Genomic DNA, 12,895 nt, shown 5'->3' with positions numbered 1-12,895 from the left:
CCGCCCCGCATCATCAAAGTGAGCTCGTGATTAATAACTGAAGGGTCTGCTATCCTACTCCATAACCCAAACAACCTATATATCCGGTCGAGCAGGCTGGAATCCTTGTGCTATCGGTGGACATTACCGCATCAACAAACCTCCTGTTCCTTCTGAAGATGCCCTACTCTCTCAAAGGCCGAAACGTGCTGGTGACTGGAGGGTCGAGGCAAGCATAGACAGTAAACCCCACAAGACATTGCTGACAGGTAGAGTAGGGGATTAGGAGCGCTGCTATGCGAGAAATTCGCCGCAGAAGGATCCAACGTTGTTGTTAACTACATGAGCAGCAAAGACAGGGCCGAACAAGTGGCCGACAAGTGTAAAGAATTGGGAGCCAAGACTGCTGTGATACAAGCCGTGAGGATACGCCACCTCTAAAGTTTAAGTCTATTATCGTCTGATCGCGCTCCGCAGGATGTTGGCGTCGTCGAAGACACCATCCGTCTCGTGAAGGAGAGCGTTGAACAACTAGGAGGCCTCGATATCATTATCAACAACGCAGGCTGGACCAGGTTCACCACCTTTGGAGATCTGAACGACTTGACTCATGACGAGTGGAACAAGGTACGATTGCAAGCCTTGAAAACCCAACTTGTTACTGATTTCGAAGTGCTGGTCAACCAACGTCATGTCCCACCTGGTGCTGATGCAGCAAGCTGTCCCCATCTTCAACGCGAACCCTGATGGAGGAGCTTTCATCATCTCGTCCTCAATTGCGGTAAGTGGACCGGGGTGCGTGCAACCCAGGCATATTGACGCGGTCTAGGGAGTCAGCCAAGGTGGAAGTAGCATGGGCTACTCAGTCACCAAGGCAGCAGGTCTGCATTTGATGAAATGCCTTGCCACTACGCAGGGTCCGAAGATCAGAGTCAATGCCGTACTGCCAGGTCTCCTTCTCACGGAGTGGGTATGTAACCCTCGAAGAGAAAGGGGGAGAGTTGAGAGAAGACCGTCTTCGATGTTGACAATATGGCAGGGCTTAAGGTACAGCGAAGAGCGCATCAACACCATCAAGAACAATGCAATTTTGAAACACGAGGTCCGTATTCCGCCAGACGAAGATGCATCCCGTGGACTGACGTTCTAGACTCTGCTGGATGACTGTGTCGATGCATACATCTCACTTGCGAAGAACACCTCAATGACCGGCCAGCAGATCATTGTCGGTAAGCCTCCGATTCTGTATAATACTCAGTCTGGCGTTTGTCGTGCGATGAGGATTTGGGTGCTGACAACTCCAGATGCTGGCATTGTCCTTCGATAGATCCGGGTCTTTTTGGGACCTACCGGGCACTGTTAACCTCGGGAGGCGTTGGCTGCGCAGTGAGTGGGTGCGAGAAGCGGTACAGTGTGAACTGTCCGAAGGATTCTGGCTTTGCGAAGAATTTAGCGCGTGCAGCAGCTGCAGCACCGGGAGCCCTCGCCATAGCAGCCACAGTGACCTCGGGAATGACAATCTGACGACTGTCTTCATCGTGACCTCTTTTTGTGTTGACGATCAATGGCTTGTCACTCTCATTGATGTTTTTATGTGAGCGAACGATTGCGTATGGAACTGCTTCAGGGATCGATAGCGCTGCGGCTTGAACTTCTTCAGGAATATCGCCTTCGTCAAGAGTTCTTATAGCCGTGTCGAGGTTGATTCGACGTGTCTGGCCCGGTCCGGAACTGGAGTCTGCAAAGGCATGAAGAGGTCCACATGCTCGGTTGCGCCTGAGTACCTCAACTGTGGTAAGTTGTGTAAAGTCGACGGCGCGGAACTCCATCTTGATCTTTGGAGCATGGGTCAAGTCCTCCTTTGAGATGTGTTGGCCAGGCTGAATGGGATTGTACGGTGGAATGTACAGTTTGTTCTTGATGGCGTCGACCAACATTTCTGCACTGATCCGAGCCAGGTAACCCTCAAGCTCTTTTGAGGTAATTGTATCTGGGTTGGGTATGCCTATGCCAGGCTGTGGGGTTTGATCCAGAACCAATCCCTCGTCGAACCGTGAAGGGTGAAGCGTCTGCAACGATACGCCCGTATCCCTCCGCCCAAGCAGAATAGACCATTCAACAGGTGCCGGACCGCGCAGGTCGGGGAGCATTGATGGGTGAATGTTGAGACCACCGTATTTGGCAGTGCCCAGAATTCGAGGCGGGATCAAGAGCCCGAACGAGACAGCAATGATCAGGTTGCATGGATCCTTCTTAGTGTCGCCGAAAGTGGGAGGCTGCCAGCCGGTAAATGTATCGATCTGGTGCACAGCCAGACCACGTTTCTCCGCGACATGCTTGATGGCCGGCCCACGAAGTTGCCTCCTTCCTCGACCCACCCTCTTGTCTGTTCTTGTGACCACATCGATTGAAATGATACCACTCCCAGGTGTCTTCGAGTGGTCGTGCAAGGCTTCTAAAGAGACTGTGCTGAAGGAGTCTGTGCCGCAAAACAGAATCCTCAGGGGGTCGTCGCTCACTGGCTCTTCGCTATAAAAACGGTGACTGGCGAACCTGGACTTGAAGATGAAACTGGACGTGCGAGACCGAATCTGCGAGCATGTCGCCACTGGGAAAAGGTACCGCCTCATGCGTTATGGGATAGAATACAGATCAGATATGTGTCCACGCGGTACTCGTAACGTTTTCAGGAAAATGCAGTGGCATGAACGCGACGAGGCTGTGAGTTGACCAATCACAGGCCAAGCTGAGAAATGCCCCACGTCCTAATAATCCCGACGACTTTCGTCATGCCTCGGCCTGCCGGATTGACGGCGATACGCTGTGACGGTGATGCTTCCCAGTTCAAATACGAGGGCCAATCTGCGGTCCTGCATATCGAAGTGATATTGGCACTGTTACCTCGATCGGCTAATCCCACATGACAATTCTCTGACGGACACGGCCGTCTGATACTGCGTCCCCCAACGATTCCAATTCGCAATCCAACCCGAGATTTGCGCAGAGGCTTATTGATCTTAGAGCCTTGTGCCGTTCGTGGGCGCGCAGGTGGAAGACATGGCTGAACGCCCTGACGCAAAGCAGTCCAGCACGGGCACTGAGTCGAAATCCGCCGCAGCAGAATCGCAACCACAGGACCTTCCCGGAGCAGCAGTTGAGGACGACGACTCAGATCCCGATTTCGACGACCTCGACGGTAAGATTACAGACTCAAGCCAGCCGCACCGGCGCCAATGAGAATCACATATTAATATGTTTGTGAACCAGACGTCCTCGACCAGTTTTCCGAAGCAAGGGCCACCCAACAGCAACAGCAGCAGCAGCAGCAGCTACAGCAGAGATCTGAGCCCTCAGAACCCACGCCTTCCTCCTCCGGTCCAGGTAGACCCGGCTCAGAAGCAGCTCTCCCACCAGACATACCATTGCCGTCCGGACCCCATGAAAACGAGTCTGAAGACGCCTTCATGGCGCGCCTCACCGCCGAGATGTCCTCCGTCATGTCGAAGATGAGTCTGGACCCCGCCGCCAGCGCAGCCACACCGGAAGATATCGCCAAGATGGGTCGCGAATTGGAGGAATTCACGCAAAAGATGGAAGCAGAGGGCATTCAGCCAGAGGACCTGCTTAAAGCTATCCTGGGCGAAGACGCTGGCTCCAAAGTTTCCGACCTGGCGCACGACGAACACGACCGTCGTGAGAGTGAGAGCAAGGGCGACAGCAAACCGGCGTTGAGATCTAAAGCATCCGAATCCACAAGCCCCGAGACTTCATCACGACCCGCAAAAGAAGACCGCCCCGCGAGTTCATCTCCCTCCTCTTCCTCCAAGACAGCACCGAAACAACCGTCAACCTCCTTCGAAGACACTATCCGCCGCACCATGGCCCGCATGTCGGAATCCTCCGCCGCAGCCACCAGCGCCACCACAACCGCGACGCAGCAGAAATCGGAGGAGGACCTCCTCGCCGATCTTCTCCGGTCCCTGGATTCCGATTCTGGGGATGCCTCCGAAGGGGATCTCTCAAAGATGTTCCTCTCCATGATGGAACAGTTGACCAACAAGGAGATGTTGTACGAGCCCATGAAGGAACTGGCGCAGAAGTTCCCTGACTACCTGGAAGCCAATGACCCGAAGGTGCCGAAACAAAAGTCAAAGAGCGGTGGGAGTAGCAAGGCATCGAAACTGTCGCCCGCCGACTTTGACAGGTTCACACGCCAGCACAAGATCGTGGGCGATATTGTCGCCAAGTTCGAAGAGCCGAGCTACTCGGACGAGGACCCCAAGTGCAGGGAATTCATCTGGGAGAAGATGCAGGAGATGCAGGCCGAGGGCGCTCCTCCCGAAGAACTGGTCGCGAATCCGTTTCCCGGCGTGGGAATGGGTGGATTGCTTGGCGGTGGCAGCGCAGGTGCCGGCGGAGAGGGCCCAGAGGAGGGTTGTCCTACGCAGTGAGGGCGCGAGGGCCTAAGCGGCGCGTTGATGTGTGTGGATGGGTGAATGTCTCGATCATGTCATCAATCGTGTCGAAGCTGGGAGTGGAGCGAAGTATACACCTACAGTGACTCAGTAACGGACTTGCCACGCTTGAGTGACGGAGACATCAGACGAGAGCCGTCTCCAATATGGCGGACGAGGAGCATATGACACCACGAGCGGACGGACGGGCGAGAAGCGTAAACAAGGCGGACGAGAAGCGTAAAACAAGGCAGATGAGAAGCGTATAACAAAGCAGATGGGAAGCGTAAAACAAGGCAAATGAGAACCGTACATCACGACAGGAAGACGACTTCGCAAGGTCAAGGTCGAGGTCAAGTATAACACGACATGGTTCAGTATAATTTGACGATGCCACCATACGAGTACAGTACTTCGTACTCACGAACCACATCAATCCATGCCATTCCATTCCATGCCATGTACTTCACCTTCGGTACCCGTAGTCCCAGCCAGATGACTAGCGGCAATGGACGTTCGTGAGCTTGCTTAATTTTAGAGATAATTAGTCCATGGCATGTCTAAGACCCCAGGTACCTGTATCTGGGAACTGTAGATATCACAACATAGCATGAACCCCTACTCCGTACATGACATGACAAGATGTAAACATGGCCAGCTAGCTTGTTAACGAAGCACGTATGGATCGTGATTTGCCATGACTATGAGATGAGACGAGACCCTGCTGGTGGTGCTGGTGCTGGTGCTTTCGACCGTGTATGCTGGGCAGGAAGATACCTACTGTACCTAGGTAAGGTAAGGTAAGAAGGTAAGACGTGGTACCTGGTACGAGGTACGAAGTACTTGGGCGGTGGTGGTTTCAATGTCAAGACACCAGACACCATGGTTTGCGTTCATATCAGATCAGACCAGACCGATCAGATCAGATCACATCACATCACATCACATCACATCACATCACATCACATTCGCTTCAATGAAAGGAAAAGGGAATATTGGCGGGAGGGCATGGATCCATGAATCATTAACCCATGTCTTTAGTACCGCACCGCACAGCATAGCACAGCACACACTGTACCTGTACTTGTACACTCCGCACGTCAGAGACTAAAGTCCGCACATATGACACGCCTTTGACACACGATGGACTGAGCGGTATGGAGAGGACCTAGGTACAGTACCTGGTACTGTAGCAGAGCAAGCATGGCTCTCCACCCGGTCTCCCCAGCACAGTGGCCATACACAGTATGGCATAGTATGCCTTCCAGCTCAATTGCACAGCCGTGTCCCTCTGCGCACAAAGACATGGACATTGACGTCAATAGAAGTGATGGATGCACCCGGCTCATTCACGAAATGTCCATGGCATCATCGCCACCACTACGCTGCTCCATGCCCTGCTGGGACGGATGCTGCTGTTCCTGAGCCGTGATATCCCGCAGTTGAGACACGCTTTGCTGGCCCAGAATCTCCATCTCTCGGAACAAGCGCTCGTACTCTTCATCGTCGGCATCGTCGACGGGGAACTCGAACTCGTCTTCGGGCATCATTTCGCCTTGTCGGTCAAACCCATGCTCGCGCTCGTACTCGTTATCGTACCCGTTCTCATATTCCCTTACCAGATCGTCGTATTCTTCCGTCGGACTCATCTCTTGGTCTCTGAACCGGGTGTCATCCTGCATGTCTGCGATATCTTCTGCTTCTTCCTCCTCAATCTCGACGCCCGCCTCAAAGGCAGCCCGTCGCGCCATCTGCTCTTCCCACCCTCTCCGCTCTCTCACAAAGTCCATACGAAGAACTTGGTCTCCAACCAGTTCACTTCGCTGGTCGTCTCTTCTCCGCCGTATGCGATCCAGGAACCTTGACTTGCGCTCCTCTCGATTCCTCGTCGTTTGAGTCGCGAGGCGGGTCGAGGGTGAGGATTCACGCGAGCGCAGTTCCCACTGCGACGCGCTCGAGGGCTGCGGGGCCGCGAATGAGAACGACGACCCAAACGGTGAGGAAAATGCAGCTGCAGGGACAGCGGCGCGGGTCGCCTGCGGATGAGGATCCGAATCAGGTGGTGATGTGACAAAACTCGACGACCCTCTTTCTCCCATCGAGAAGTTCAGCTTCCCCACTGGCGTTGCGTGCGTGGGATTATCAAATCCAGATTGTCCCAATGATCTACCATCCCCATCAGCCTCGTCGGTGATCCAATTCTCATCCACTCCATCCACTGCACACCTGGGCGGGCTCGAACTCAACAGAAGACCACCACCACCCGCGCTCTTCGCCTTCGACCCACTACTCCGCGTAGGACTCGACATTAAATTCGCATTCCGGGCGGTGCGCAGCGGCGAGCTCTCGAGCCGCAGAGGCGACGGGGCGTGCGGGGTGTAATATCCTCGATTGTAGGCTTTGGTGGAGCAATAGCTATTTCCACGCGCGCACGAGTCCGTCAAAGTCGAGCGAGGAGGGGCGTATTCTTTCGTGTGCGAGTTCGTACAAGTCGAGCGAGGGACGTATTGTCTTGTAGTGACTGGGGATGAGAACGGGTTCGGTAGTGCTTGAGGCTCTAACGCTGACGCTGGCGCTGGCGCTGGTGCTGGTGTTGGTGACGAGAGAAAGAACATCCTTCTCGGCTTGAATTCTGATCCGAAATGCGTGGATATGCAACTGGCTGCTGGTTGTTGCTTCCGGAGCTTTGTGCTTCTACAAGTACGGAGTACGTACTCTGTGCTGCAGCTTCGAGTGCTGTACTGTGTACTCCGTACGGTGTACTGAGTAATAGGTAACGGGCACTGTCTAAGGTAAGTAGAGTTCAAAACGGCTCTCGATGACGCGTGCGTGGTAAAAGCGCGACCGTGTTCTGGGGGACGGACGAGCTAGCCTAATCCGGGTTAAGTGGTCACGTGGTGCTCTCGACATAATCTCTGCATCCGGCGCTGACGTGGACCGGCCACACCGGCGTACTCCGTACAGGTGAACGCGTTACTGCCTAGAGCACTTTATGACGACGTTCGCATGTGGAAAGCAGGTATTTATGCAGATACTCCGTACGCAGTCTGGCTCTACAAACCTCGTGTCCCCGTGATGCACTCGGAAGCACGGAGTACATGAAAGGAAATGAAATTTGTCTCTCTACTACCTATGCCAATGCACTTGAGGCATCCAGCCCTTCAGCACCACTTCCCTTTTCATTTGGCTTATGTACAAATCGAACAAGATGGGACTTCTGATGATGGTGCTGACCTGCACAATTACGCGTCTGCTCTAACACCGTTCAAGATTCTCTTGAGATGCCCACTGCACCTCTTCTTCCGGGTAGCTCCGGGATTGGGATTCGCTGCAATGATTTGATTGATGATGCTCGGTTTCCGCTAATATCACAACACAAGATTTCTCATAAGGATCGTCAAGGCAGTGGCCAAGCATGCCTCAGAAGTTAGAGGCGGTGTTGACAGGGCCTGGCGAATGGTACTGATCCAATGTTGAACGGAAAGGCGTAGAGTCGGCCGTGGTACCACTGAGCTTGTCCTGGTTATTGTTGGGGTCGTAGAGATCGTCATCATGGAGATTCTTCTTCTTGCCCCAGATCCTCCACGCAGTGTAAGCCAGACCGGCGAGCAATAGAGCACCACCGACACCACCAACCACACCTCCAATGGTAGCCTTGGCTGTGTCGCTGAGTCCAGAGCTACCACCCTTGTCTCCGTTACTGGTCAGTGAAGCAGGATCGACGCTGGTCGTGAAGGGGATGACGCTGCTGCTTGTGCTCGTAAGATGGACGGTGCTGCCTGCGCTGACGCTTGTGATCGTGGTGACCACTTCGGAGACCGAGCTGCTCGTAATCAGGGTTCTTGATGGAGTGAGCGTGCTCGTGACTGTGGATGTTGAGTCATCGGAGGAGCTGATGCTTGCAGATGAACTCGTAGGAGTATGTGTAGATGTCGTCGTGATGATAGTGACGGATTGGGACGAGGTGGGCGGAACAGTAATGGTGGAGGAAGTAGTGATGGTGCTTTCGGATGTGGTATCGCTTGTTACGGTAACAGAAGTAGTTGTGTCGTCGTCGTCGTCATCGCCGTCGGTCGGCGTGGCAGTGCCTGAACCAGTGGCAGAGTCGGTGGACGAGCTCGAACCTCCTGTGGTCAACGACACGCTCTGACGCTTGAACAGTGCTATGGCATCGTCTAGTGGGTCGGCGGAAACGACTGATGCGCTCAGCATGCCGAATAGGAGAAGAGCGAGTGACCGCATTGTGAGGATGTTCTGAGGAAAGTGCCTCGAGTCGGAGGTCAATGATCGATCGACTACACCCTCAAGCGAGTGTCAACGGGAGAGTGTGTGTCTCTCTTTCGAGAAAAGGTTTGTTGTCTGATGGGAAGGGAAGCGCAAGTCGGAGCGAAACGAAGGGCCAATCTCGGCAACGGTCGAGAAAGTACGCACGTGTCGCGGATTTTGGTTATGTTGTTACGGCGTAGACGCCGGTGACGGTGGGGAGTGGGTGAAAAAAAGGGTTTTGATAAGACAAAGAAGGGAACAAAGCGAGAGATGAAAGGAAAACAGGATCCTCAGATTTCAACCGAAGAAGTGAGACTGAAAAGAGAAAGGTGGAAAGCCGTGAAGTGTGTCAGAAGGTTGCAAAGCAAGAGAAGTGCAGAGAATGACCAGAAAGTGCAAACGCCAATCTGCTGGGCGGGATGCAGCGGCAATAATATTGGCGCACTTCAGGTGCAAGGGACACGAAGACAGCCCGTGGCACAGTACAGTTTAGGCGTTGAACCAATCCCGAGCGCCCGTTTCAAGGGGACCTTTGGGCTTTGGGGACGGGCCAGTGCGGGCCCCATGCAGCCAAATCGCCAGTTTCTTCTCCAGACTCAGTTGTAAGACAGCACCAATTGACGACTTTATTGACGTTGATCAGCCGCTCTTTAACTCTGGCTTCTTTCTGTTCGGGCCGCGCGGTGAATGACTATCTATCCATGCTTCGAGAAGATCTTCCCCTTTGCCCGAGTCGCAGTTTTAGGTGCGGCAGCGTCTCCGCCTGACACTTAATGTACTCGTATCTGTTCCGCTCCGTGCATTAGCATATGCCTATGCATGAGATCGGAGGAATTCATTCATTGGATGCGTTGCAAGGGTGCACACAGTCCCGGTGTAATGCAACCTTAGCATCGTGTGAAAGACGCCTGCGAGTACGACCCCTCCCCGGCACGCGATCGCTGGTATTGGCGCTATTACAGGACGCAGTTCGCAAAGTCTTCTCGAAACGACATGCGTTACCGACGCCATTCTCGTCTATGCGTTGGGCCACATGCAACACCATCTGGTGGCGTTCGATGCGGGCGTATGGAGGACCCATGCCTGAAACCTGTGAGATCTCTCGGTGCATGCTTTCCGAGGACGATTACAAGTCAGACGTTGTCCGTACTTGTCCATTATTAAGAAAGGTCATCTGGTCGTGTTCGGTACGAGTGCTGGCTAACATCAGCATCGACCACGGATTACTCGGAATCGGGGATTTCTTGCAGATCCAGCGCTCTTCGCATCCGATACGGACGCGACCAATACGTATCTTGCCGTCTTACTCAGATCCATGCGAATGGCGTTCAAATTCCAATTGTTCGCGCTTGTCGCTTGTCCCATGTTGTGCTATTGATGATTCCAGCATAGGTGTCCTCCCTCCTCCGCACCACCAGCTCACTTGATCAAAAGGTCGTGGGACCCGCTTGCTACGTAGCCTGGATGAAAAATGACCGCGTGGTGTCGGTGGAGGAGACTTTTGTAAAAACAGGCACAATCTTCCTCCCTTCCAAAGGGAGAGTTCCTATCTCACAAATCGGAATTGCACATGCGCCTGGCTACTCGGGAGATCAAACAGACATCCCATTACATTGCATTGATGATACAGCATAATCATGCATGGCCCACGGCGGGTTTTTTGTCAGATCACAGCGTGCTCGGGCCTGGCCTCCTCCTCACCTTGGGCGCTGTAAATATGGAATTGAGCGAAGATAGTGACGTCCTCAACCATTGTGCCCAGACTGCCAATCAGCCAGGGCAAGTTCTTCAGGACGTACTGACGCTCGGTGGAATGGCAGAGAATACCCGCCCCGTACGTGAGATTCCCCATCAGAGACAGGATGAAGAAAAGGAGGGATAGGCCTGGCAACGTGTAAGCGGCTATGCAGTACAGCGGGACGAACGTGACAGGACTTACCTTCGCAACTTCGATCCCTCGCATTCTTGATGATCTGAGGGATTCTCGCACCCAGGTACGCCACGGCACTGAAATATCCCAGCACCAATGCGCCGGCAGGCATAGCTTCGCCCTCGGTCCCCGTGGACATGGGCGAAGGTTTCCAGGCCCCGGACTCATAGGCGAGCGCCCACCCAGCAGTCCCGATGACCCCAATGGCAATGACACTCATAGCATTCTTGAACCACAGCGTCGTGCCGGATGCGTCGCGCTCCTCAAGGATCTTGGCCAGGTGATCGTTCTGCGCAGCGAGGCTGCTCCTCCTCCGTCGCAGGCTGGCACTGCTCCGCCTGCGATCCATAGACCCGGGGATCGTCATACTGTTAGTCCTCGAGCGCTTGAGCAGCGGTTGCTCTTCGTGGCTGTCCTCCTCGGACTGGCGGACCTGTGCGTGCCCGTCTCCTTGCGCCGCAGAACTCGAACTCCCGACTAGGGACTCCCGGCGCAGCAATGCCTTGCCTTCCCTCCTCTTGTTTCTCAGCCCATAATACAAGCATTGCCCAATCAGCACCCCATCGGCAATGCAGAAGTAGACCCCGATCGCAACGACGACGGGCACCAGCCCCGCCCACAGCGCGCCCGCAAGGTTCGCGATATCGCCCAGGAACCACACGAAAATAAAGGCCAGCGAGATGGCTTCGGCGCTGGAGTTTCGGTAGTTCTCGATCAGCTGGGGCACGAGGAGGAAGATCCAGCACGCGAGCGAGATGGAGCCGAATATGCCGGAGAGGGCTTCGCGCGTGGTGAGGGGGATGTCATAGGTGCTGGGAGCGATGAGGGCAGTAACAAGGGTGGCCATCATGCGGCGCTTGGTGGTGCAACGAGAGATCTTTTGTTCAGCACATAATTTTCGGAGGAAGAGTAGAGAAGCAGCCGCGTGTGCAGAGGCTGAGAGGCTAGGTGAGAGGGGGGAGCTTGCAAAGTTGAAATCGAGCTGGAGCTTGAGGGTCTGGTTTTGCTGAACGGGGCACGAGCACGAGCACAAGACTCGATCGGGTCGTGATCTTCGGGGCGGCGCCAGGCTCAACCCCACACCTGGAACAATTTTTCGGTGCGCCTAGACTTCCCCCAGAAAATAATGCAGCTTGGGCAAGACACTGGATGTCCTCCGTACTCCGTACAGAACAAAGATAAGAGTACTCTGCACAGTAGCTGCAATAAATGGGAAGGACATCTGTATCGCGACAGCACGCTCAATAAACCCCATACTATCATGATGTACACAACGTCTCCGTCTTGTTCAACCCACTACCTCCGCCTTCACAGCTTTGCCGGCCTTCAGTGTGAAGCGCACCACGGTGCCTTTACGCGTGGCTCTGTCCTCTCCCATCGTCGTTAATTGTGGAGGTGAGGTGGCGCGCGTTCTTTTGGATCCAGCGGTAATCAGTTTCCGTGGTTGACTAGTTGACGTTGCTGCCATCCAGGCTGGACATGGCTGTACGAGTGGCGGGCCGCTCATTGTGATCCCGAAAGGTGCAAGTGATTTCTTGCCGTTGCAACTGCTTGTTCCTGGTGGTCCTCGTTAGTGCTGTGGCGGAACGGTGTGTACGCGCCGAGCAACGTACTTGTTATCCGCCTAGCGAACCCCATCTCGACCAAGTGGTGTGCCTGTCGCTCTGTTTGGGTTGGAAGACTGATGGAAACCGGGCTTGCTTGAATGCTCTCTCTGGTCCAGCTACCCTGACCCTTGCGATCGTTATACTTCTCCGGCGTTGAAACGGATGGAACTCCGGGATGCGAATTCAACGTGTGCTTGGATGGTTACATTTATGCTTTCCACGTCTCCCCTGGATGTCGAGGTTTGAGAGTGATAGAACCTTGTTCATGTCTTTCCCAAGGATCCAACAGGTGGACTGTTTGTCTCTCAGCAAAGACACGTTGTTTGGCTAGGTATATCTCGCGGGCCTGGCGCCGTTGAGATGGACAATGGTTGTGGGATATTCTGTTCCTGTTTGTCCCATTGATGGTGTGAATGCTCTTTGTTTGACGGTCTCCTTTCCATGATTTGTTCCAGAATGGCAAACACCAAGTGAAAACATGGTCTTAGCGACTCAAACGAGCTCTTGCAGATGTTGGTGTTTGTAACAGACCATGATGGGCATTGTCTGATGGATGATCCAGGATCGTGAAAACTTGTCTCTCGGCGCGCTGTGAGCTTGACACAGTCTCGTCACGTCACTGTGAACATGGGCTCACCCGACGACACAAAACTTCCCAC

General features: G+C 54.0%; 6 protein-coding genes across 6 annotated transcripts; 2 read left to right on the top strand and 4 right to left on the bottom strand.

The window, feature by feature from the left end:
• Nucleotides 1-158: 158 nt before the first annotated feature.
• On the top strand, nt 159-1,306 carry G647_05987 (uncharacterized protein; the record flags this gene model as incomplete). The annotated part of the gene is made up of 8 exons (XM_008730312.1): nt 159-202; nt 255-399; nt 457-606; nt 653-760; nt 809-949; nt 1,019-1,081; nt 1,130-1,208; nt 1,284-1,306. 8 exons carry the CDS (start codon nt 159-161, stop codon nt 1,304-1,306), a joined length of 753 nt encoding a protein of 250 aa, XP_008728534.1.
• Nucleotides 1,307-1,325: 19 nt separating this feature from the next.
• G647_05986 (uncharacterized protein) lies at nt 1,326-2,609 on the bottom strand (the record flags this gene model as incomplete). Its single annotated transcript, XM_008730311.1, has 1 exon — nt 1,326-2,609. One exon carries the CDS (start codon nt 2,607-2,609, stop codon nt 1,326-1,328), a length of 1,284 nt encoding a protein of 427 aa, XP_008728533.1.
• A 427-nt stretch (nt 2,610-3,036) lies between these two features.
• On the top strand, nt 3,037-4,430 carry G647_05985 (uncharacterized protein; the record flags this gene model as incomplete). The annotated part of the gene is made up of 2 exons (XM_008730310.1): nt 3,037-3,175; nt 3,247-4,430. The coding sequence occupies 2 exons, from the start codon at nt 3,037-3,039 to the stop codon at nt 4,428-4,430; spliced, it is 1,323 nt and encodes a 440-aa protein (XP_008728532.1).
• A 1,352-nt stretch (nt 4,431-5,782) lies between these two features.
• Nucleotides 5,783-6,742, bottom strand: G647_05984 (uncharacterized protein; the record flags this gene model as incomplete). The annotated part of the gene is made up of 1 exon (XM_008730309.1): nt 5,783-6,742. The coding sequence occupies one exon, from the start codon at nt 6,740-6,742 to the stop codon at nt 5,783-5,785; it is 960 nt and encodes a 319-aa protein (XP_008728531.1).
• Nucleotides 6,743-7,853: 1,111 nt separating this feature from the next.
• Nucleotides 7,854-8,675, bottom strand: G647_05983 (uncharacterized protein; the record flags this gene model as incomplete). The annotated part of the gene is made up of 1 exon (XM_008730308.1): nt 7,854-8,675. The coding sequence occupies one exon, from the start codon at nt 8,673-8,675 to the stop codon at nt 7,854-7,856; it is 822 nt and encodes a 273-aa protein (XP_008728530.1).
• A 1,687-nt stretch (nt 8,676-10,362) lies between these two features.
• On the bottom strand, nt 10,363-11,476 carry G647_05982 (uncharacterized protein; the record flags this gene model as incomplete). Its single annotated transcript, XM_008730307.1, has 2 exons — nt 10,363-10,583; nt 10,639-11,476. The coding sequence occupies 2 exons, from the start codon at nt 11,474-11,476 to the stop codon at nt 10,363-10,365; spliced, it is 1,059 nt and encodes a 352-aa protein (XP_008728529.1).
• Nucleotides 11,477-12,895: the final 1,419 nt, after the last annotated feature.

Source organism: Cladophialophora carrionii (genome assembly GCF_000365165.1).
Source record: "Cladophialophora carrionii CBS 160.54 unplaced genomic scaffold supercont1.5, whole genome shotgun sequence".
Classification (NCBI taxonomy): domain Eukaryota; kingdom Fungi; phylum Ascomycota; class Eurotiomycetes; order Chaetothyriales; family Herpotrichiellaceae; genus Cladophialophora; species Cladophialophora carrionii.
This window is presented reverse-complemented; position numbering and strand designations above follow the sequence as displayed.